Source organism: Salmo salar, chromosome 06 (assembly GCF_965601325.2).
Source record: "Salmo salar chromosome 06, fSalSal1, whole genome shotgun sequence".
NCBI lineage: Eukaryota > Metazoa > Chordata > Actinopteri > Salmoniformes > Salmonidae > Salmo > Salmo salar.
This window is the reverse complement of record NC_138296.1, coordinates 50,907,063-50,932,927: the sequence shown is the minus strand read 5'-3', so window position 1 is coordinate 50,932,927 and position 25,865 is coordinate 50,907,063. Positions and strand designations below refer to the sequence as shown.

At 44.4% G+C, this 25,865-nt stretch overlaps 1 protein-coding gene across 1 annotated transcript; it reads right to left on the bottom strand.

Annotated features, from left to right (window-relative positions):
* Window positions 1-987: 987 nt before the first annotated feature.
* LOC106607424 (LIM homeobox transcription factor 1-alpha) lies at window positions 988-25,689 on the bottom strand. Its single transcript, XM_014204360.3, has 9 exons — window positions 25,476-25,689; window positions 21,878-21,963; window positions 21,221-21,413; window positions 5,359-5,591; window positions 4,982-5,142; window positions 4,752-4,829; window positions 4,370-4,487; window positions 3,922-4,077; window positions 988-3,832 (listed from the first exon to the last, which is right to left on the bottom strand). Exons 1-9 carry the CDS (start codon window positions 25,517-25,519, stop codon window positions 3,675-3,677), a joined length of 1,227 nt encoding a protein of 408 aa, XP_014059835.1. The 5' UTR covers window positions 25,520-25,689; the 3' UTR covers window positions 988-3,674.
* Between the last annotated feature and the right edge of the window lie 176 nt (window positions 25,690-25,865).

The following is a 25,865-nucleotide window of genomic DNA, read 5'->3' as shown; positions in this document are numbered from 1 at the left end:
CTTGGCTACTCACTTGTTGAGGGAAAGGTGCCTGGAAAGTTCGAATTTGAAGGCGCTAAGGAAAGGTGGAAGGAAGGAGAAGTAGGGGGGATGAAACAAGAGGCTTTCCACTGGCGGAGGGTACAGAGCCCAGGAAAATGGAGAAGGTGGAGGCTGTGGAATAATAATCTGTGTGACCATAGAGAGACAGACGAGAGGGAGGATGTTGAGTTATGTGCCCTTTGACTACTAACCGGAACAGGCCACCTTTTCTGCTTAAATTATTAAAGGCTGAGGTAGACGCAATCAAGTGGAGAGATTCTTCCTTAGAATTGTCAGTCTTCAAAAAGGTCAAAACTTTCACACAAACAACATGCAGGGGCTCTTTCTACAATTACATTATAGCTCCCTATCATACCACTGAGTGTACAAAACATTAAGAACACCTTCCTAATATTGAGTTGCACCTCCCCCTTTTGCCCTCAGAACAGCCTCAATTCGCCGGGGCATGGACTCTACAAGGTGTCGAAAGCGTTCCACAGGAAAGCTGGCCCATGTTGACTCCAATGCTTCCCACAGTTGTCAAGTTGGCTGGATGTCCTTTGGGTGGTGGACCATTGTTGATGCACATGGGAAACTTGAGCATGAAAAACCCAGCAGTGTTGCAGTTCTTGACACAAACCAGTGCGTCTGGCACCTATTATCATACCCCGTTTGAAGGCATTTAAATCTTTTGTCTTGCCTATTCACCCTCTGAATGGCACACCTACACAATCCATGTCTCAATTGTCTCAAGGCTTAAAAATCCTTCTTTAACCTGTCTCCTCCTGTTCATTTTAACAAGTGACATCAATAAGGGATCATAGTTCAACTGGATTCACCTCTTCAGTCTGTGTCATGGAAAGAGCCAGTGTTCATAATGTTTTGTACACTCAGTGTAGCAGAAGAAGCCTTGCATCATCAGCATCACACACATACTCAGAATAATGTAGACATATTTAGTCTGACTCTGAATTGACAGGTTATATTGAAGAAATGTGACATTACACTCAAAAAGCACATACACTGGAATTGATCACAGAACAAAAACTTGAACAATTTCTTTCAGACAATCTAAGAATAAGAATTTCTCATACCTTCCAGAGAAATGTATCCCACAATAAATTATATCCATGTAAATACTATACTGTAAAAAATATATATCATCAGTCAATAATGAGAAATCATATAGGAAGTGGACTCCACAAGATGGTCCCAGTGTGGGTATAAGCTATAGGAAAATACTGTCATTAGTGCTATGTTCATAGTAATAATTATTTACATTTTAAAAGTGTGGCACACAGCTCATGCTACAACATAAATATTTAACCATAAGAGTACAAAATATTGAACAACATCTATTGTAAGGTGTGTTTTCGATCAAAGATAAATAATTACAGTGATTATACCTATAGTAGTACTGTATTATTCATTGTAACAACAATAATATTAACACAATTATTTTACATTGGAACACATACATGTTTATCGTAGCTAGGGCCAGTAGTTTTCCTGACCACGTGACCTGACCAGGAAAGACTCCTGGGCCTAATCATACTTTTTACTTAAGTGTTACACACCAATTAGTATTCAACTTCTACATTTTAGTTAGGGCCTAGAGTTTTTCCAGCCAGGACAAACACCTGCACCTTTATTAGTGAATACTTCACAGTATCAAATAAATAATTACACGAAAGCTAGCTCTGGTCCAGGGTGTTACGTATGGCTTGCTGATGCTGAACAATCCCAAGCCAGCCCCACATAAACCCCTGAACCAGAGCTACATGAAAGCGTTACACTTTCCTTTACACAGCCCTGTTTCCTTTATAAGGTTCTCTGAATGACCCTGTTAGCCTACTCTATAGTGGTGTTTCTCAATCCTGGTTCTGGGGACCCAAAGAGGTGCACATGTTTGTTTTTTCCTTTCGCACCTGACAACGCACCATCTTGACCACACAGCAGCGCAGAGCTTTCAAGGCCCCCTTCGAGGTGTCCTCCAAACCATGCAGAAAGGTAAGCAGAACAGGCATAACATTGCTTCTTTTTTCTTTCGCTCTCTTTTCAATATGTGCACCCCTTTGGGTCCCCAGGACCAAGATTGAGAAGCACTGCTCCATAGGACCCTGTTAGCCTACTCTATAGGACCCTGTTAGCCTACTCTATAGGACCCTGATTGTATCTATAGTCTAAAAATCTCCTTTCACTATGTTGACTAATGTGAACTAATCAAGGGTTAGAGTGATTTGTAAATCATTTCCTGTATAACATTGCTAAAAATTCTAACACACTAACCTGAGAGCAAACTCCCTAGACCTAAGTTACCTAACCCACATATTTCAGTCATTCACATACAAATCGAGCGTGCCACTCTGTATCCTTCAACTCATCTCAACCTATAATGAAATCTATCGCTCCAATGTTCCTCCAGATCCACCAGTACCTTTATTCCAGTCATTCATTTAGGCTCAACTTCCATTCACTTTCTGATTTGGCTGAATTGACCCCATCCGTGCTATGAACCAGTGGCCATCTCCAATACAACGGTTTTTGGGTTGAATCATGTTCTGGTGGCAGCTCTGCCCCTAGCCTGCTGTAACCTCTCTGGTATGCGTCTTCACTCTGCTCCTAAACCCTGCTGCCAAGAAGACTCCCTAACCATGTGGACACCATAAGTAGGTCAGATCATGAGCTAAATGAATGAAACACTCCCCATTCATTAGCAACCTAATAAGTAACATAGGTTTCTGACTCACAAACACACAGACCTGGATTCAAATAGTATTTATTTTCTTTGAAATACTTTAACTGCTCTTGATTTAAGCTTTCCTGGGCAATCCTCCCCTCCCCTCCCTTATATGAAACAAATGAGAGAGTATCAGATAAAGTATGTTGTCATAGGATTTCACATCTGTCTGCTACAGGTAGGATGTTGGGATCAAGCAAAAGAGTGGCCGTGTCCGAATACCCATACTTGTACTTGCGTCCTAAATAGTAGTTTGTTTGAGTATGTGAAAAAAAAGTTCTATAGTATGTGAAATCTTGAAGAGCTAGTATACTTTAAATGCCCGGATGTCATACTCATTTTGGCTTTCCATCTAGTAGAATTCGTGAGGCACTATTGAGGAAGATAATCGTCTTTTCACACACACGTGTTCGACAACAACTGATTATCAGATTAGGGGACAAAAGCGATTGCGCATTCGATGATGCCTTCTCAGCATGGATGAGTAGTATTTTGGTATTTGTTGCTTACTGCATACGTTTGTACTAAACAGAACGTTCTATATAGTATGTAATATGATTAATACACAGTATGCAGTTTAAGTAAGTAATGGGCAAGCCAGATTTCGGACACGGCCTAAGTCATAGTTGAGACCTTAAATGGCTACCTGGGTCGTGTTTGGTATGGAAAAACGTGTTCTTAGTGGATAAGTCAAGGTAGTACCTCCCTGTTTCACTCCTAAGGTTTCCTCCCTACTGAACATGACCCAGGTGTTTCCTATTATGCTTTTACAAGAAGCCTGGTCAGACATGGATATGGACCCAGCTCAAGCATGGTTGGTGTGATGACCTTGTGGGCCTAGTAGGATAACCGGTCATTAGCTGCTTCTCTGAGTGGTGATTGGTGGAGTGAGTCAGGGGTCAAGGGTGAGGGGTCAGGATGTGAAGTAGGAGTTCTGCATGGAGTAGAGGCGGTCGATGGGGTTTCCCACCCGCCCCGCCAGGAGCCCACCGTCCGCCACTGCCAGGAGACAGTCGCCGAGGTGACTGAGGCTCCCGTCGCTGTCCAGATCGTGGAACACAGTCTCTGAATCTAAAGGGAGAAATAGAGTAAGTATGTCTGTCTGTTTGGTCTGTCTGTCCATCTCTCGCTCTTTTTATATTTCTCTCCCTCTCTCTCACCGTAGGAGTGAAGATGTTCAGAGCCCAGCTGAGGGGGTGTGAGGCCATGGCGGAACGTCTCTCCTCCGTAGATGTTGGGGTCCAGAGCCAGTAGCTGCTGTCGTGGCAACGAAGAGTACGACAACAGACCGTCAAATCCGTGACCACTAGAACCGTCTGGGAAGAGAGAGACAGAACATGAATCAATCCCTGCATCTCTTCCTCTCGTCCTGACCCTTTACCTCCAGAGACATTGTTTCACCTGCCTTGAGGTGAGCTTCCTGAAACTTAGCTACTTTGGCAAGCTACTGTTTTAATTGTTACTTTTGTAGCGAAAGACTAATCTTCCTGTGCATGAATGAACAAAAATTGTCAAATTAAGCACTTCTATATCTACCGTTCCGCGAGTTAAGTACCAGTTAGCTACAAGGCTTTTGGGAAACCCCTGCTCTGTTCTCCCCTCTCTTACCCTCACTGTCATCGTTGCTCTGTCGCCCCCCCCTGCTCGGCCCTCTCCTGGACCCTCCCAGCTGCTCCTGCTCCTGCTGCTGCTGCTGTTGCTGCTGCCTGCGAGCTATCTTCTTCATCTGCAACGCACAGGACCAACACACACTGGCACACTGATAATGGACCCAATGGCGCTATTGCTCTGTCGATCGTTAAAAGGATAGTTCACCAAAGTTGCATTGTTATTTGGGTGAACTATCCTTTTAACTGTGCTTTAGCCTTTAAAATAAATGTTAGCATGTGGTTTCAGAGCAATTGCACCATTAGATTCATGATTAGTGTTATTGGTTATATTAATGTCATGGGCGGGGGAGTGGGGATTCAGGACAGGTCAAATATCTCACCTTTGCTCTCTGGTTTTGGAACCACACCTGCACGACTCGAACCGTCAACCCGGTCTCAGCTGCCAGTGTCTCTCTCACCTGAAGATTAGAGAAATTAAGCCATGACACTAAATGGGACAGTGTGTGTATATGTCTGTGTGTGCGTGTGTGAGAGAGAAAAAAAGAGAGAAAGAAAAGTGAAAGAGAGAAGGAACAAAATAAATAAACCGTGTTACGCCTGGTCTGCTTACCTTTCTGCAAGGTTTGGAGGACACCTCGAAGGAGGCCTTGAAAGCTCTGCGCTGCTGTGTGGTCAAGATGGTGCGTGGTCGCTTTGACCGTTTGTGGTCCTTCCCTTCGCTGCCCTTCCCCCCTACAGAACCGCCCCCACCATCCTCATCCTCACTCTTCACTGAGGGGTGTGGGGAGAGACAATAGGATCTTCAATTGACAGACAAACTGGTATCATATGGTGCCTAGTAGTGAATCCCAATGAAAAAACAAGTCATTAGGTTATCACTGTGTAATTATGTAATCTCCTGCACTTTCTGCACCATAACAAAGTGCCATCCAGTGATTTTATTGGTTGATTGATTGATTTGTTGGTTGCCCTGTCTTTTCCTGTTACCTGACTCAGTGGGTGTGGGGCTGATGGCAGCAAGCATCTCTCTCTCCTTCTCGTAGTCTCCTCTGCAGAGCAACTGTCCCTCCTTCAGGACAAACTCGTCTCCGCGCTGCAGCCGGCGCTCACATTCACAGCAGCTGAAACAGCCCAGGTGGTACACCTGCCCCAGTACACGCATGATCAGCTCTGAGCGCCCAATCACCTGCAGGCACGCACTGCACTTCCTGACAAACAGCCTATAGGGACAGAGGGGAGAAAGGGTGCGTTCCAGTGTGTAATAGATAAGTTGTCTTTATTGCAGTCGGGTGTGTTCCAGGTTGTCTTTTTTGCAGTCTTGAAGAAGTTTAACGTCTCTAGAATCACAGTAGGAATATTATCAAGTAATATTCTGAGATGTGCAGAAGACACCGTCTTGACCACACAGCAGCACAGAGCTTTTAAGGCCTCATTTGAGGTGTCCTTCCAAACCGTCTTTTTTTGTAGTTGGGCTGCAGATGATCAGGTCTCACATCGCTTGCAGGAGTTGTTGTAATTTCTCACTAACATGATATTAGCAGTCCTCTGAGATGTGCCGAGCGACTGAATTAAAGACAACATGGAACGCACCCAAAGGCAGAGACAGATTGCCTTAAAGATTAGACCTCATTTGCACCTGTGAAGATTCTCAATCAAACCTGTGTACGGTATCTAATTAAATGTCACATCAGCATTTCCCATAACTTAAAGCTTGAACATGCAACATAGCTAACATCTGTTTACTGCAATAACAGCACGTGGTAATGCTTTAGAATGTCGTTCTTCACTGATGACACTTGGGGGCAGTAGTCAACTGATGTGTAGGGAGCCTGCACTGAAGTGTTGGTGGATTCTAGGTCTTTTACAAATTCTTTACATCAATCTATTGAACGAGCTGGTACAGCCCATCATTACCTACTATTCACAATTAGTAGGATTTAGAAGAGAACATGTGAAACAAGTATCATGCTTGGACAGTTTTTTTAACAGTTCACACACTGTCATTCACGGGGCTTCGTTGTCTACTTTCCTTTTGTCCATTCACCACTACTCTCGTGTGTCCCACCCCTTTCATTTTCTCCCACTCTTCATTCTCTTCTCATCAACATATCAATTCAATTTAAAGGCCCCAAAACTCCTGCTTTTAAATTCCTCTTGAATCCCAGTTGTTTTATCCCTCTATCCCCCTTCTTCTATCTCTCTCCAGTATTTTCTGACAGGATTCCCAATTCTCCCCCCTCCCTCCATTCTCCTTCGCTCCCTCCCTCCACAGTTCAGTGAAACTAATAAAGACAGGATTAATTAGATTGTTGTTTAAACAGTGCGATGCCCAGACAGACGCTGTAAACTCATAACCGGGGATTGGCCATAGCATGGGGTTAATCTCTCTCCTCTCTCTTTTACACACCAAAAAACACGCGCATGCGCACACACACACACACACACACACACACACACACACACACACACACACACACACACACACACACACACACACACACACACACACACACACACACACACACACACACACACACACACACACACACCCCCCTTTTTCTTTATCGGTCTCTCTAGCCTAACCCAACCCATAAACTCTCACATATATTTACAGGAAACCAAGGTTACTCATCAATATATGGTGAGTACTTCCATATACATTTCTACAATATATATATGCAAATTTAAAAAACACACCTGCACATGCCTAATCATATGATGACATATTGACACAGGAAATCCTGGGTCATTAAACAAGACTGCAAACAATAGGTCTGCTGTGCAGAGACTTAGCTCATAGAAAGAGAGACCAAAGAGAGAAAACTATTTCTGTTGAGCAAGGGATGACTGGATGAGATGAGAAAGTGACAGGATGACTAGGGACAGAGAGATAGAGGGAGGAAGTTAGAGGGAAGGAGGGAAAGAAGGAGAGAAGTGTTAAGGCTCCCTGACTGGGTGAGAGGAAGGTGTTAGTACCCCAAATCTGAAGGGCGGCGAGGGGAAGAGGTGAGAAGAGGAAAGGAGGAGAGGAGAGTGAGCCAGGTCGGCACATTAGAGGTCCTAATCTGTGATCTTGTCCTGTCCGAACCACAGCTGCCACGGATAATCTCTCTCAATCCATCTGTCTGCCAAACTAGCTAACACTCCCGAAAATTACCCCAATCACAGCCCACCACCGTCACACATACTTACTTAACCAAACATACTCACTTGCCAAACACACTTACACACACACGCATGCGCATACTCACACACACACAGACGCACGCACACACACCGATCGAGGAGTACCACTTCAACACTAATCCAGGCAACACCACCACCACGACTATCAATTCACTTCACACTCCATTATACCGAGCTGTCTCTGTCTACAACACACAGAAAGTTCTCTCAAGTGCCTCCTCTTAATTGCCTCATTGCCTACAGCAATTGTAAGTAAAATATCTCATCCAATAGCCCCGAAAATGGCAAACCAGAACTTTTCATTTTAAAGGGGAAATCTGTTATTTTTTTTACTTTAACATTCACAACATATACACATTAATTATTGAAGAATATAACTTATGCCTCATGAGCTTAGTTCAATTGTCATCCTTACCCAAAATATAAGATTGTTTTACTGCTTTGTTTGTAAACAAAGTAATTGTAAACAGACACTGGAAAGCCTCAAAATATTGGTTAAAACTATACATTTGATCTCATGGATGGTCAGTCCTTGCATCAATAGCTCTGTATACATTTGAGAGTAGTTACAGTTCTCCATCCCTCAGCTATTTACAAAATCAATGGCAGCTATTTACAAAATCAATTCCATGTTATTGTATAAACCGCAGATTTCCCCTTTAAATCCCAGTTTGTTTTTTAATCCCATTTTATACTGCCAGAATTTACTCAACATAAAGGCGTCTTGGGACAACGGTCACCAGACCACAATTCCTCTACAGTGTTTAAGTCCTGATTTTTGGTTATTAATCCCATTTCATAGTGCCACATATTGTAGAATTTAATAAACTTGGAGACTAAAGGCAATGGTCACTGAGGGAGGTCTCTAAGTAGATCAGTCTAATCCCCCTAATAGAAGTGTAATTCACAATAGACCCACCCACCTCTGTCCCGAATGGCACCATATTCCCTTTATAGTGCACTACTTTTGACCAAGGCCCAAAGGGCTCTGGTCAAAAGTAGCGCACTATATAAGGGATATGGTGCCATTTGGGACGCATCCCCAATAACCCAGGGAGAGGAGAAATGGCTCATGGCTACTATCAAGATGAATGGTCCCACTTTAGACGAAACATAATGAAGCCTTCATAAACCCTTTATAAAGCCTATATAGGTGTCTCCGAAATTATCACAAGCATTCGTAAGCAAACTGAGTTACATTTTACCCTGCTTGGCACTTTGACCTCCCCAATTCACGGCACCAATGAGATTGACTGGGTTCGAACCCCAGTGGGTTACAACTGTTAACCCACTGAGCTAAAGCAGAGACATTAGCTTGGGGAGCGAATGCAAGTCCTCAGATCTCAGCAAAGACTATGTTATGCATGTGTTAGTTGTATATTGATGTGTATGTGGAGCTGCTTGCTCCTATGTGCGTAAGCATGCATGTTCGGTATGTATCCATCCATGTGAATGGACTAGTGAAAATGTGTATTGGGTTTTGTATTGTCAGCTATCAGTGAATGTTTTTTTTAGCATATTGGAAATGTAAGCTTGGGTGAGGTTGTGGGTATGGTATCTTTACAGTGAATCTGGATGTTACAATCTTAGTATAGCTTTAGTATAATTTTATTTTGGTGTGTGAGCATGTGTGTGTGGTTGTGTGTGTGCGCGTGCATGTGTGTGTGCACGTTCAAGTGTGTGTGTGAGCGGATATTGCACTGTGAAGCAGGATGGCTCAGAGCCAGGGTTCAGTAATCACATCATCTCCTTTTATTAAATCTCCCTGCACTGCTTCTGTGTTATTAAAATTTCCCAGCATTCCCCACGATAACGCTCCCCCCGCCGCCACACATACACACACACGCACGCACGCACGCTCGTGACTCACACACACACACACACACACACACACACTAAGATGCACGGATACAAAAACAGACACATACACACAAAAAATGCTGGGTTGTTTGGTTGACCCAACTGCTGTGTTGCAGGCGTTTGGTCATTTGGTTGGGTTGTTTTCTTTAAAAACTGCTTGGTCTTTGGTGCTGGGTTATTGATCCAGCAGGTCAGATCATTAGACTGGAGGCCTAGTTTAGTAGGGTTGTTGCTTTCAGATAGTTATTTTTAGCCACCCATGAGAGTAAACGTCATTCCTGTTAATCTCTAAACATTTACCCATGTTTGGGTAATCCCAACAACTCAACTTGTTGGGTTATTCACACAACTCAACTGTCTGGGTCAAAATAACCCAGCGTGTGTTCTGTCCAATATTTAGCCAGCGTTGGGTTACCAAATAATCCAAATTGGGTTGTTTTTAACACAGCATTTTTTGGTGTGTATGGGTCACAGACACGGTATATCACAGAACAGTGATATACAAACAGAAACAACTTGCAATCACACACACATATGCAGATGGAAGGCATTTCCTTCAAAGCCTATGTGTACATATAGACAACGTGCATCAGACAGTCTTATTTGATTTCCAAACATTTTGAGGTATACAGTATGAATGACTCTCTGATTAGTATAAAATACAATATCATGTCACGTCCTGGCCAGTATAAGGTTAATTGGTATTGTAGTTTGGTCAGGACGTGGCAGAGGGTATTCGTTTTATGTGGTTCGGGGTGGTGTGTTTGTTGAAGGGGCATTTGATTTAAGCATTCCGGGGTTTTTGGGCACTGTTTGGTTTTCATGTATTCTATGTTTAGTCTAGTGTGTCTGTTTCTATGTTTTGGTTAATTGGGGTTGGGACTCTCAGTTGAAGGCAGGTGTTGTCTATTTGCCTTTGATTGAGAGTCCCATATATTAGAGTGTGTTTGTGTTTGTCATTTGTGGGGAAATGTTGTGAGCACTGCTTTTTTTGGTTTAGCCTGCTGCACTGTCATGTTGTGAGTCCTGTTCATGGTTTTGTTTTTTGTTTTTCCAGTGAATACTTTACTTGTTTTGTTAATTAAAGAAACATGAGTGTCCACACTTCCGCTGCGCCTTGGTCCGTCTCTCTCATGTATGACATTTTCAACGATGAGTACGACTTATTCTATGACAGAATTCCCCACCAACAAAGGACCAAGCAGCGGAAGAAGTTTGGCAAGGACTGGGAGACATGATGGGTAACGGAGACCGAGAGGCACCCCCAATAATTTTTTAGGGGGGGGGCACAAGGGCTGTTTGACGGGGCAAGAGCTGCCCGCCAGTCAACAGTCGCCAGAGCTGCCCGCCAGTCAACAGTCGCCAGAGCTGCCCGCCAGTCAACAGTCGCCAGAGCTGCCCGCCAGTCAACAGTCGCCAGAGCTGCCCGCCAGTCAACAGTCGCCAGAGCTGCCCGCCAGTCAACAGTCGTCAGAGCTGCCCGCCAGTCAACAGTCGTCAGAGCTGCCCGCCAGTCAACAGTCGTCAGAGCTGCCGGAGTGGCCCGACCGCCCCGAACTGCCGGAGTGGCCCGACCACCCCGAACTGCCGGAGTGGCCCGACCGCCCCGAGCTGCCGGAGTGGCCCGACCGCCCCGAGCTGCCGGAGTGGCCCGACCGCCCCGAGCTGCCGGAGTGGCCCGACCGCCCCGAGCTGCCGGAGTGGCCCGACCGCCCCGAGCTGCCGGAGTGGCCCGACCGCCCCGAGCTTGCGGAGTGGCGCGACCGCCCCGAGCTTGCGGAGTGGCCCGACCGCCCCGAGCTGCCGGAGTGGCCCGCCGGAGTGGCCCGACCGCCCCGAGCTGCCGGAGTGGCCCGACCGCCCCGAGCTTGCGGAGTGGCGCGACCGCCCCGAGCTTGCGGAGTGGCCCGACCGCCCCGAGCTGCCGGAGTGGCCCGCCGGAGTGGCCCGACCGCCCCGAGCTGCCGGAGTGGCCCGACCGCCCCGAGCTGCCGGAGTGGCCCGACCGCCCCGAGCTGCCGGAGTGGCCCGACCGCCCCGAGCTGCCGGACTGCCCAGACCGCCCCGAGCTGCCGGGCTGCCCAGACCGCCCCGAGCTGCCGGACTGCCCAGACCGCCCCGAGCTGCCGGACTGCCCAGACCGCCCCGAGCTGCCGGACTGCCCAGATCGTCCCGAACTGCCGGACTGCCCAGACCGTCCCGAGCTGCCGGACTGCCCAGACCGTCCCGAGCTGCCCAGACCGCCCCGAGCTGCCCAGACCGTCCCGAGCTGCCGGTCTGCCCAGACCGTCCCGAGCTGCCGGACTGCCCGGACCGCCCCGAGCTGCCGGACTGCCCGGACCGCCCCGAGCTGCCGGACTGCCCGGACCGCCCCGAGCTGCCGGACTGCCCGGACCGCCCCGAGCTGCCGGACTGCCCGGACCGCCCCGAGCTGCCGGACTGCCCGGACCGCCCCGAGCTGCCGGACTGCCCGGACCGCCCCGAGCTGCCGGACTGCCCGGACCGCCCCGAGCTGCCGGACTGCCCGGACCGTCCCGAGCTGCCGGACTGCCCGGACCGCCCCGAGCTGCCCAGACCGTCCCGAGCTGCCGGACTGCCCAGACCGTCCCGAGCTGCCGGACTGCCCAGACCGTCCCGAGCTGCCGGACTGCCCAGACCGTCCCGAGCTGCCGGACTGCCCAGACCGTCCCGAGCTGCCGGACTGCCCAGACCGTCCCGAGCTGCCGGACTGCCCAGACCGTCCCGAGCTGCCGGACTGCCCAGACCGCCCCGAGCTGCCGGACTGCCCAGACCGTCCCGAGCTGCCGGACTGCCCAGACCGCCCCGAGCTGCCGGACTGCCCAGACCGCCCCGAGCTGCCGGACTGCCCAGACCGCCCCGAGCTGCCGGACTGCCCAGACCGCCCCGAGCTGCCGGACTGCCCAGACCGCCCCGAGCTGCCGGACTGCCCAGACCGCCCCGAGCTGCCGGAGTGGCCCGACCGCCCCGAGCTGCCGGAGTGGCCCGACCGCCCCGAGCTGCCGGACTGCCCAGACCGTCCCGAGCTGCCGGACTGCCCCGACAGCCTGGAACGGCTAGAGCCGGAGCCACCTCCAGAGATAGGTGGGTTGGGGAGGGGGGGTGTAGCACAGTGCCGTCGTTGCGCCTTGGTCCGTCTCTCTCATGTATGACATTTTCAACGATGAGTACGACTTATTCCATGACATATCAAGGTCTATTACTAATGATTAGCAGACCAGTCTCTCCATAGACTCCTAGCTTTTCTCAGTGCAACTATTTACACTGTTCCTAATAATACTTTAGATATTCCATACTCTGATCTCGACTGAAAGACTACCCTTTAATGACAGTTCAGATATGGCATAACATGACCAAATGTAATATACCTGCAAAGAGTAACGACTGAAAACTGTGCAGAACACTGTGCTTGATGCTTGGGAGAGTGTGAGAGGAATGTGATATGTGTGAGGACATGGATGAGTCTGTGTGTGTGTGTGTGTGTGTGTGTGTGTGTGTGTGTGTGTGTGTGTGTGTGTGTGTGTGTGTTTGTTTAGATAAAAGCTAATCCCCAGGCCACCAGAACGCAATATCCTGTCTGGCAACCGCAATATCCTGTCTCTCTCTGGTGGAGCGGGATGCAAGGGGGAGGGTGGAGGAAGACTGGGGAGGGGAGGGGACTCGTTGCCCCAGAAACAGGAGATACAGCCCCCCGATTAGAGAATGTTGACACCGCTCTCTCTCTGCCTCTCTCTGTCTCTCTCCCTCCCTCTCGTTCTCTCCCTCCCTCTCTCAGGTCCACCCCCCCATCTTTTCTTTTCTCTTTTTTTCTCTCGCTCTTCTTCTTTTATTATCTCAGATTTAATAACGGCAAGGCGAGCAGCTTGTTCTTCCATGAAACATTTATTAGCTGTCTGTAATGAAATTGTTGTGGGGGAGGCCAGATGATGGGGACTCATCGGGCATTATGCAAAAACTGTGGCAATATTACTAGGGGGTGACACAGACACACCTTGGCTCACACCTCACCTTCCTCCTCTTCTGTCTTCTCCTCTCTGGCTGTCTTCTTCTCCTAAATCTCAATATCTTTTGCTCTCTCTTGCTTTTATCCCATTCTTACTCCCCATCTGCAATTTATCTTCTCTATCAACTTTCTCCAACTTCTTCTCGTTTTCAGTCACATCTCTGTTCTCTTTATGTCCTTTCTCTCTGTATTGCTTTGGCACAATGCATGCCTTGATATAAATGTATCACTGTAAGTTTCTGTTTCTCCATCTATATTCTCTTCCTACCTCTTGTCTCTTTCTCTTTCATCACCTGTTGACCTGAGCTGGGAGGTGACGTAAGAACCCTTACTGTGTGTCTGGTGGAAGAGAAGGTGTGTGTCTGAAATAGCACAATCTGACTTATATAGAGGCACTACTTTTGACCAGACTGGTAACCTATTCCCTATATAGTGCACTATAGTGAAATACTTTAATGCCATTTAGTGTCATTTCAGATAGAAACAAGACATTGTCTTAAAAACCACAATACTACTCCTCAGTCGTGATATGGAGTACTAAAATTGTCTGTCTGTTCGTCCGTCCGTCCGCCCATACCCCCTGTGGACGACCATGTATGAACCAATACCAACGACATATCCCTAACGCACTCCTACACTCCCTCAGAGTGAACTATAGTGAGTGCAAACACATGGGATGAATTCCTAACAATTCTACAAAAAAGTGAGTATTCTTCAGAATGGATATCATTGGCTGCAATAGGCTAGGCTTCGGTTCTGACTGTGTACTCCATTGTACAGTAGGCTTGCTGCAGTTGTGTATCAATCAGCTTTGTGGGTTTTGGCATATACGTTTTAGCAGTATATGTTTTAGCAGTATGGGGTAGAATGTCTTGATTTAACCCATTCCCTCCAGTGTGCATACTAACTAATTATCCATCTCCTAGCACAGTTATACTGTATATTACAGTATATACAGAATATAACTATATACTGGTACTGTGCATATATAGTTATTCTCTTAGGCTTGCCATCACTGGAGTGGCTGAGTACATTTGGAAATTAGCGCTGTGTCCAATCAACCCCCTCCCTCCCTCCATCCCACCCTCCCTCTCCTCCCATCCTGAGACACAAAGAGGTGCTGAGCAGAGAGACGATTAAGAGAAAACGAGGGATAAACAGAGAGATAAACTGATTGGTGTCATCACTGCTATCAATCTCAACGAGAGGGAAATGAGGTTTGGAATCGAGAAATATTATTACAAACCAGACAGTGATGAACGAGGTAATAGAGAGAGGAGGAGCGAGAGAGGGAGGCGGGAGGAGGATAAGGGGGATGGGTGGGAGAGATACTGTATCTGTGTGGAAGACATTATTTCTCTGTTCTCAATCCCAGTGATTCCACATATAACCATGTAAGATGAGAAGGTGGGCTTCTGGCCTGGCAGTTTGAGAGATTGTTTGGTCAGTGAACGTTAGTCTTGGCTGTGACTCTTGGGGTCTCTGCTTCCCTGTGACTGTGGGAGTCTCCCCTCTCCCCTGCTCTGGACAGGGTCTCCATGTCTCCCACCCCACATAGTGATCTATTAGAGCCAGCATTGAGGGGCCAGAGGGTTAGGTCTAGCATTTACCTGCGCTACCACCTTGCGTGCAGATGCCTGTGTGGAATCGAATCCCAGTCCTGCCGTACTTTCCACACAAACCTCTAACTTTCGTTTCCTGTCTCTCTCCACTTTCTCTACTACTAAAAACGTCAATGGTGTTTTTACCAACAATATCACCACCTATCGTGATACAGTGATATCCACTGTAGTGGATAGCTTCTAAAGCCAACCCATATGTATGTGCAGTAGGAGCAGGCTATGTGTTGCCTGGTGAGCGGGGGGTGTAGGTAGGCCTCAGAGCCCCCCACTTTAGACTGATATTGAACCTGGGCTCCAGGCTCCTCCAGGCTCTAGTCACCCGCCGGGCCCCAGGGGCACAGGGCCTTTATTGGTCTGAGACCTGGGTCAGCCCGAAGACCCTGCTCTCTGTTGCTCTGTGGGAAGTGTGTATCAGAGTGTGATTGAGGGATACTGGAGAGTCTGCATGGGCAGCGGTCTGTCTCTTTGCCCGTCTTGGAAATTGTGTGTAATAAAAACACACACAACTCTCACCTAAGAAAAATGACTAATATGAAAATATTTGAAAACAATGGCTAGACGGAGATACTGTAGCGGGAGGAGGCAAACAGCAGGGCTCAGCAGAGTGGAACCATGCTCCTCACGTAATGAATAAACCTAACCCTAGCTTCAACCACTACCCTTACTCTAGCTTCAAGTCCACATCCCAGTTCAACCCTAATCCTAACCCTAAATCCAACACCAACATCCCCCACCTCCAAATTCACAATTTAAGCCCTGATTAGCTCCCCAAGCTAAAACCTAGGCTTAGCTCAGCGGGCTAACACAGTCTTAGGACTAACACAGGAGATCTGGGTTCAGGAGACCCAGTCGGTCACTACAAGGTCACTATGAGAGTGCTATGGGAATGATACACTAAGTAATCGATTCAATCAGATCCGCCTTAGCCTGCAATAACCGACAACTGCATAGCAGTATCATCGTTTTATTTAGGCGATGTCGGAGGTGGAACTGCGTTGGAACTGTCAAATCAGCAAGCGGCTCCCCGTGTTATACCTATCGTGGACATTGTCATTGGATGCACCCAGTTGCATTTGTATAAACTGATTGAATCTACGCCTAAGCACACACACACACACACACAACTCCAGACTGCAAAGAGTTCCTGCAAAAAAAATATCTCCCTCCAATTAATATTTTTTTGCAGGAACTCTTAGAAATAGCTTTCCACTATTTCTAGTAAATTCTTATACACACAGACACTCACTCACTTCAAATTATCATACATCATACAGTGTGTGTGTGTGTGTGTGTGTGTGTGTGTGTGTGTGTGTGTGTGTGTGTGTGTGTGTGTGTGTGTGTGTGTGTGTGTGTGTGTGTGTGGTGCTGATGGAATGACTGCAGGGAACACAAGGAGAAATTGTTACTGATCTTCTGAAGGTCATAAGTAAAGACGTGTGCCAAGTCTCTCACAGAGACAGACATACACTGTACACACACTATATAGAAAGAGAGAGACTCATCATATGTACACTATATAGAGAGAGAGATTCAACATATACAGTTGAAGTCGGAAGTTTACATACACTTAGGTTGGAGTCATTAAAACTCGTTTTTCAACTACTCCACAAATTTCTTGTTAACAAACTATAGTTTTGGTAAGTTGGTTAGGACATCTACTTTGTGCATGACACAAGTCATTTTTACAACAATTGTTTACAGACAGATTATTTCACTTATAATTCACTGTATTACAATTCCAGTGGGTCAGAAGTTTACATACACTAAATTGACTGTGCCTTTAAACAGCTTCGAAAATTCCAGAAAATTATGTCATGGCTTTAGAAGCTTGTGATAGGCTAATTGACATCATTTGAGTCAACTGGAGGTGTACCTGTGGATGTATTTCAAGGCCTACCTTCAAACTCAGTGCCTCTTTGCTTGACATCATGGGAAAATCAAAATAAATCAGCCAAGACCTCAGAAAAACAATTGTAGACCTCCACAAGTCTGGTTTATCCTTGGGAGCAATTTCCAAATGCCTCAAGGTCCCACGTTCATCTGTACAAACAATAGTACGCAAGTATAAACACCATGGGATCACGCAGCCGTCATACCGCTCAGAAAGGAGACGCGTTTTGTCTCCTAGAGATGAACGGACTTTGGTACGAAAAGTGCAAATCAATCCCAGAACAACAGCAAAGGACCTTGTGAAGATGCTGGAGGAAACAGGTACAAAAGTGTCTATATCCACAGTAAAACGAGTCCTATATCGACATAACCTGAAAGGCCGCTCAGCAAGGAAGAAGCCACTGCTGAAAAACCGCCATAAAAAAAGCCAGACTACGGTTTGCAACTGCAGATGGGGACAAAGATTGTACTTTTTGGAGAAATGTCCTCTAGTCTGATGAAACAAAAATGGAACTGTCTGGTCATAATGACCATCGTTATGTTTGGAGGAAAAATGGGGAGGCTTGCAAGCCGGAAAACACAGTCCCAACCGTGAAGCACGGGGGTGGCAGCATCATGTTCTGGGGGTGCTTTGCTGCAGAAAGGACTGGTGCACTTCACAAAATAAATGGCATCATGAGGATGGAAAATTACGTGGATATATTGAAGCAACATCTCAAGACATCAGTCAGGAAGTTAAAGCTTGGTCGCAAATGGGTCTTCCAAATGGACAATGACCCCAAGCATACTTCCAAAGTTGTGGCAAAATGGCTTAAGGACAACAAAGTCAAGGTATTGGAGTGGCCATGACAAAGCCCTGACCTCAACCCTATAGAACATTTGTGGGCAGAACTGAAAAAGCGTGTGCGAGCAAGGAGGTCTAGAAACCTGACTCAGTTACACCAGCTCTGTCAGGAGGAATGGGCCAAAATTCACCCAACTTATTGTGGGAAGCTTGTGGAAGGCTACCCGAAACGTTTGACCCAAGTTAAACAATTTAAAAGGCAATGCTACCAAATACTAATTGAGTGTATGTAAACTTCTGACCCACTGGGAATGTGATGAAAGAAATAAAAGCTGAAAGAAATCGTTCTCTCTACTATTATTCTGACATTTCACATTCTTCAAATAAAGTGGTGATCAGGGAATTGTTACTAGGATTAAATGGCAGGAATTGTGAAAAACTGAGTTTCAATGTATTTGGCTAAGGTGTATGTAAACTTCTGACTTCAACTGTACACACTATATATAGAGAGACTCAACACATATATACAACACACACACACACACACACACACACACACACACACATATATATATATATATATATATATATATATATATACTGTATAGAGACTCAAATCTATCTCTATATGAGAGACTCAAGATGGGCCACTCATTCTATAGCCTACTTACAACATGGGAACAAGTCTACTCTGTATAGGTTAAGTCTTTGATCTAGGTTAGACAATACAACATGGTCACTCATTCTATACTTTCAATAACTATATGGATGTACCAATATCGAATGCGATAAGGAAGATTTTCTTAAACACCTAAACTGTATTTGTCAAAGTATTCACACCCCTTGACATTTTGTTGTTTTACAGTCTGAATTTAAAATGGATTAAATTGAGATGTTGTGTCCCTGGCCTACACACAATACTCCATAATGTCAATGGGAATTATGTTATTATACATTTTTACAAATTAATAAAAAATTAAAAGCTGAAATGTCTTAAGTCTAAGTATTCAAACCCTTTGTTATGGCAAGCCTAAATAAGTTCAGGAGTAAAAATGTGCTGAACAAGTCACATAATAATTTGCATGAACTCACTCTGTGTGCAATAATAGTGTTTAACATGATTTTTGAGTGACTACCTCATCTCTGTACCACACACACAATTATCTGTAAGGTCCCTCAGCCAAGCAATGAATTTCAAACACAGATTCAACCACAAAGACCAGTGAGGTTTTCCAATGCCTCACAAAGAAGGGCAACTATTGGTAGAATCTTTTTTTTTAAAGCAGACATTGAATATCCCTTTGAGCATGGTGAAGTTATTAACTACACTTCGGATAGTATACACTCAGTCACTACAAAGATACAGGCGTCCTTCATAACTCAGTTGTCGGAGAGAAAGGAAACCGCTCAGGTTTTTCACCATGAGGCTAATGGTAACTTTAAAACAGATACAGAGTATAATGGCTGGGATAGGAGAAAACTGAGGATGGATCAACAATGTTGTAGTTACTCCACAATATTAACCTAATTGACAGAGTCAAAAGAAGGAAGCTTGTACAGAATAAAAATATTCTAAAACATGCATCCCGTTTGCAACAGAGCACTAAAGTAATACTACAAAAAATGTGGCAAAGAAATTAACTTTATGTCCTGAATACAAAGCGTTATGTTTGGGGAAAATACAACACAACACATCACTGAGTACAACTCTTCACGTTTTCAAGAATGGTGGTGGCTGCATCATGTTATGGGTATGCTTGTCATCGGCAAGGATTAGGGAGTTTTTTTTAGGATAAAAAGAAACGGAATAGAGCTAAGCAGAGGCAAAATCTTAGAGGAAAACCTGGTTCAGTCTCCTTTCCAACAGACACCAGGATATAAATGCACTTTTCAACATGACAATAACCTTAAACACAATGCCAAATATACACTGATGTTGCTTACCAAGATGACATTGAATGTTCCTGAGTGGCATACTTACAATTTTTATTTAAAATTGGCTTGAAAATCTATGGCAACACTTGGCTGTCAAGCAATGATCAACAACCAATTTGACAGAGCTTGAAGAATTTCAAAAATAATAATGTGCAAATATTGTACAATACAGGTGTTCAAAAAGACTTACATAGAAAAACTCATAGCTGTAATCGCTGCCAAAGGTGATTCTAACATGTATTGCCTCAGGGGGTTGAATACTTATGTAATCAAGATATATTAGTGTTTTTTCATGAATGTTTTACAAATATTATAATTGTTCTTCCACTTTGACATTACAGAGTATTTTGTGTAGATCGTTGACAATTAAATCAATTTTAATCCCACCTTGTAACACAACAAGGAGTGTTGACGTAAATGTAACAACAAAATGTGTTAAAAGTAATGGAGTATGATTACTTTCTGAAGGCACTGTAGTATCAGACACTGTTAAAGGGACTGAGACAGTGAACTCATTAACTCAATACCATTTCATATCTGTCGCACTCCAATTCCCCCTACTAACACCTCACCCAAATGACCCCGTAACGATACACACACTCATCTTAGTTGCCTATTATTAACCTGCTAAGAATTTACAAAGAAGCAGTGACCGAAAACTTCTCTACTACTCTGTCTCTCTCTTCATATCTCATATCTTCATATCTCCACTCTATATCCCCCTTCACCTATCCCTCTGTCTGTCTCTCTCTCCCTCCCTCCCTTCAACTCCCCCTCCCTTTTCCCCCCTCTCTCATCCAGATGTCTGCTACAGTGGGGGAGTCTGTGCGCCTGGACTCGTCTGACACTTTTCACAACAATGATAACGACCTGCAGGCTACGTCCTTCAGCCATCCATCCCTGGGGATCTCACACACACCACCACCAACAAACAAACAAACAAACAAACAAACAAACAAACAAACAAACACACACACACAAGTGGACTGCACACACGACCACACACATGCATACACACACGTTGAACACATGCATGCATACACCCACACCTAGACTGACCAACAGACCCCCAGACTGATAGAAACTCCACACCAAGTAACATTTATCAGAGAAGAAAAGTGGAGCCAGCTTACTGCCTCACTAATAGCAATCAAGCGTTTCATGTATATACCCACCAAACATTCAGGGACTAGTGTCTACAGGTTTTTGTTTTTTCCTTTCAATTTAGACCTAGACAACCAGGTGAGGGGAGTTCTTTACTAATGTGACCTTAATTCATCAATCAAGTTCAAGGGAGGAGCGGAAACTCGCAGACACTCGGCCCTCCATGGAATGAGTTTGACACGTTTTCCGTATGTTCTGTCATATATTCCATATATACCAATTCCTATAAGCCCCTGAGCCATTTCACAAGTTTGTTCTATCCCAAAACCAGCACACCTGATTCCGGAGGGGCACAAGGACTAGGTGACAAAACACATTGATTAAGACCATGCAAACTCTAACGTTTGTGTGTCTTTTGGGATTTTAGTAGTATTGACGTTCTCTTACTTTTCGTAGTCATGCTTGCAGTAGAGCAGTCGGTCTCTGCAGTAGCATGTCCCACTAAGCACGCTCAGACACACCGCACACTTGACGCAGGTCTCGTGCCACGAGCGCTCGTTGACACGCAGTAGGAAGCGATCCGCAATGGGCGACTCACACCCCGCGCACACCTCGCCCCCTCCACCCATATGTTCTGAACCTGAGGGGAGAGGGGGACACAGGGCAAAGGGGATAGCTAGTCAGTTGCACAACTGAATGCATTCAACCGAAATATGTCTTCCGCATTGAACCCAAACCATCTGAATCAGAGAGGTGCTGGGCTGCCTTAATCAAAGTCCACGTCTTCGGAGGGTATAGTGTGTGTGTGTGTGTGGTCAAATCTGTAAATGTCAAGCAGAACTTGATTTTTTTTTGTTAATTCGATATTACTTCCCAGCAAGGTCCAGAATTATTTTATGACAAAAATAGTAATACAAATGTATCACATATCAAATGTATTACATATGTATCATATATTTATAACATATAAAGTTCACAATTTAAAACGTTCTGTCACTTTAACCTATGAAATTTCAATGGATATTCATTTCATTATTGGACTATAATGTTAAAATCATTATGTGCCAGTCAGGCCCATGATGTCAGTCGCATTTCACTCCTCACCGAATGGCGTGGAGGCTGGAGGCTGCTGAAGACATGATTGGGTCTCCTCTGTTTTCATCCCGTCCCTCCTTCCTTCGTCGTGTTCGCTGGATGAGAAGAAGAGAGAAAAAGGACAGTTACCCTCTAAATACAAGCCTACAGTCAACAAGTGTGTAGAAGAAAAAATGGAGGGCAGATTGTCGTCGCCGAAAAGTGAGAAAGAGGGAAAGGGGAAAATAATGGGAAAAATAGGGGGAAAAAAGGGGGAAAATAAGGGGGAAATAAGGGGGAAATAAAACCCATCAAAAGTCAATGAAAGACACGTAGGCTAAGGCCTAAACATGACCGTGGATATTATATTTCAGTGTCCTCTTGAAAACATATTTAATATCCAATGTATGAATTAATTACATAAACAGTCGACCTGCAATGCGCACATATTGCAACAGGAATAACATCGTATAAAAGTATTGCCACGGATTGGATAAATGCATAGGAAATAAAATAAATGTGCTAGGCCTAATAGTCTACTCAATTCGGTCTACTCAACAGAGTTTTAAACACTTGACACACTGAGATTTAACGTTGGAGCCGAAGGTGGTGTGTGGTCCTATTCATGTTTATTTATTTGCATATATGATACCCGAAGTCAGATTGGGGGTCGAACCGGATATCTGGTTTTGCCCTAATATTGACCAAAAACAGGTCGGGATTAAACCCCGTGACCTGCTGACGCCACACCGCTACACAAACCCAGAAACGGCCCAAACCCATCCCAGTCCGTTGTTGGAGAGGGAAAATGCAATACCTGATATTTCAAATAAATAAACATAATTTTGCCGAATATGATTCATAGAAATGTATGAAATCAAAATTCAAACTAAAGCATGGGGATTCATTAATATACTTTGAATAATAATACCAATATGAATAATAATACGATAATAACTGTTAATATAATAATAATAATAATAATAATATGATAATACATTTACTAACGGTGTTAATGGTGTGGTAGGCTATAGAATTGCCCAATCCCGACACTTAGTCATGGACTTCTCAGACCTATTCCATGAACACAAACTTAATCTACATAAATCGTGACATTTCAATAATGCACAATATTCAATAGGCCTATTGCAACATAGCGTGAACATGTTTATCTATTAATTGACAATATTCCAAATCAAAGTGACATTAAGTTTGGTTTTTATGAATATTTATAATTAAGAACGCCTAAATCTAATTCCATCCGATATCCTACATTTCGAAAGGAACTAATTGTTCTGAATGACCGATTTAATTTAAATACATTCAAGATACCTTTGCTCTCATTGGAGGAATGAGGGTGTCACTGCTTCGAATAAAAATAAAAGGGATTTTAAAAAAATGCAACCTGAAAAATCATCAAGAAATGTGAATCATAATTGATTTAGGCTATATAAAATGTAATTTACACCGTCATTACAAATCGAAATAATTATTAGGCCTCGTATAAAATAGCCTACTAAATAAAATAATTTAGGCCTATTTAATGTGCATAGACTACAGAACTGCATCCACTAACTTCAAAAATATGTATTTCAATTGATTATTATTCCAAATGATCACAACAGTGATTACAAGATATGCTATAAGATAATATTAGAAAACCACATAAACCAATAAAATCACTTGAAAAACAAATATGGAATATTCTTGTTTTCGACAAACTGCTATAATGGACACTATATGTCATAGAATTTGAGCCTTGTTGTTGCCTTGCTTGCCAAAGCGCGCGCGTCTCTATTCGCCTATTTCTGAGAGCACATAACTGATTGCAATTTCATGTCTATTATTCATAACTGTGTAAGAGTCATGCAGACTAATACTGTGGGCCAGAACGGTATATCCTTAAACTACTATCATATAAGCTTTATGTTATACCGATAATATACTGGACAAAACTGAAGGGGCACCTGGTTTTGTCTCACCCACCTCTAAATAAAAAGCATAGGCCTATATAAAGCTTTAGGCCCCGTGTGGTGATAGGGCTATCAAAGCTTTACACATTGGTTAACATTGAGAAACTTTATAGGTGAAGAACAATATGTTCTGTGAACACCAAAGTCTGGGGAATGTGCTCGGAAGTTGTAGGTTATGGTTAGGGTCAGGTAAGGGTTATGGTTAAGGTTAGGGTTTAAGATTAGGGTTTAGGGTAGGGATGTCCCATGGATCGCAGATAGCACTAACAATGAACGATCGCCTATATGCACCGTATTTGCTGGTAATGCCGTCAATTTTCTTGGAGCTATGTTATTATTGCATCATCATTACACGTTCACAATAAGGCTGATCAATATTTGATATCATATTTCCCCCATTATATTCACATAACTAGGCTACCACTGCCTTTTTCAACTTGCGTCACCCTGTAGCCTATATTATCCACAACATGTTGATATAACGTCGAACAGGCTACTGTTCGACAAATATTTTTGTTTGTTTGGGATAAATAGTCTATTTCTTTATGGGCTAATACCAGCACACATTTCTACAACTCATTGGAAAGACATGCATACATTGACTTTTCATACCAAATAAAATCTAACTTTATTTTTCACATGCGCCGAATTACAAGTGTAGACCTTACCGTGAAATGCTTACTTAAAAGACCTTAACCAACAGTGCAGGTTAGTTGAGTTAATTTGTACATGTATGTAGGGGTGAAGTGACTATGCAGTGTACAAACAAATGGATGGGGGGGGGGGGGGGGGGGGGGGGGGGGAAACTGTTCAGCAGTCTTATGGCTTTGGGAAAGAAGCTGTTAAGGAGCCTTTTGGTCCTAGACTTGGCGCTCCGGTACCGCTTGCCGTAGCAGAGAAAACAGTCTATGACTATTGGCTACAACCGAGGTTGTGGCTATTATCAAATTATATACTCTGTATCAAACTCGATGAAGAGCGAGACTCCATCATAATCATACAGGTAGACATGAGATAGGCCAGTGCTTTTCATAACCATCAACGGGGACGTGCCACAACGTCTGGAGGTCAGGTGAATCAGGTGTGCTAGCTCTTGCATAGTTGACATTTTGGAACGGGCTGGGGTCTCGGGGTTCCTGATGAGAGCTCTGAAAACCCCTGAGATAGGCTATAATAATTTCAAAATATCGATAAGGACTAAAAGTTTACTATGGACCGCAAGCCTATAATAAGACAGAACATGTATCTCGACAACCTTATTATTCAACAAAATATTAAAGTCAAATATTACAAACTATCTGGGTATTTAAAAGTATGCTATGTTAAAGTTGATAGGCCTACAAATATAAAATTAAGTAGATTGGTCAAGTAGCAGATTAGGCTACAGGCAATATGCAACACATAACCTACACTTGGATAAAAGTCAAACCTTTGTAGGAATTCCCATCAGCCTCTGAAATAATAACATCAAGAAACCGATGTAGGATCACTCCTATTTCAAAGGAAGAATAAGACACGTAAAGGGGGTGGGTGGCCTGGTTAAATGTGATGAAAAATATAACACTTTATATTTGCAACATATCTGCGAATTGAGGTTGGCAAATGCACCGACAACCTGTCGACGCGTTCTGGATGTTGGCGGCAGACGCACATACCTTGAGGTGAAACACACTCCTTCCGAAACCTCTATCGGTAGCATTAAAATAGCATAAGACTAGTCGGTCCGTGAATGTGCACGCGTCGTATAGTCCTATTTCAAACTCCAGAAGGCGAATAGCAGCAAAATAGCATGTTATGTTAAGGCAAACTATTCTATTGTGCTCTCTTTTCTCCCCGTCGCTCTAAAGCGGACTGTGCGCCCGGAGTTCGGTGGGCATAAAACGACTGAGGAGGAGGAGCAGGAGAAACGGTGACGGTTCTTAAGGTGAGGGGGGTGTATTGACGTAGTGATAACTTGCTGTAATGGTAAAATGGATAATATGGGGTGATCAATGTTGTTCTTTTTGGATAATTGGATTGTTTTAACAAAACCATCATGCATTAAC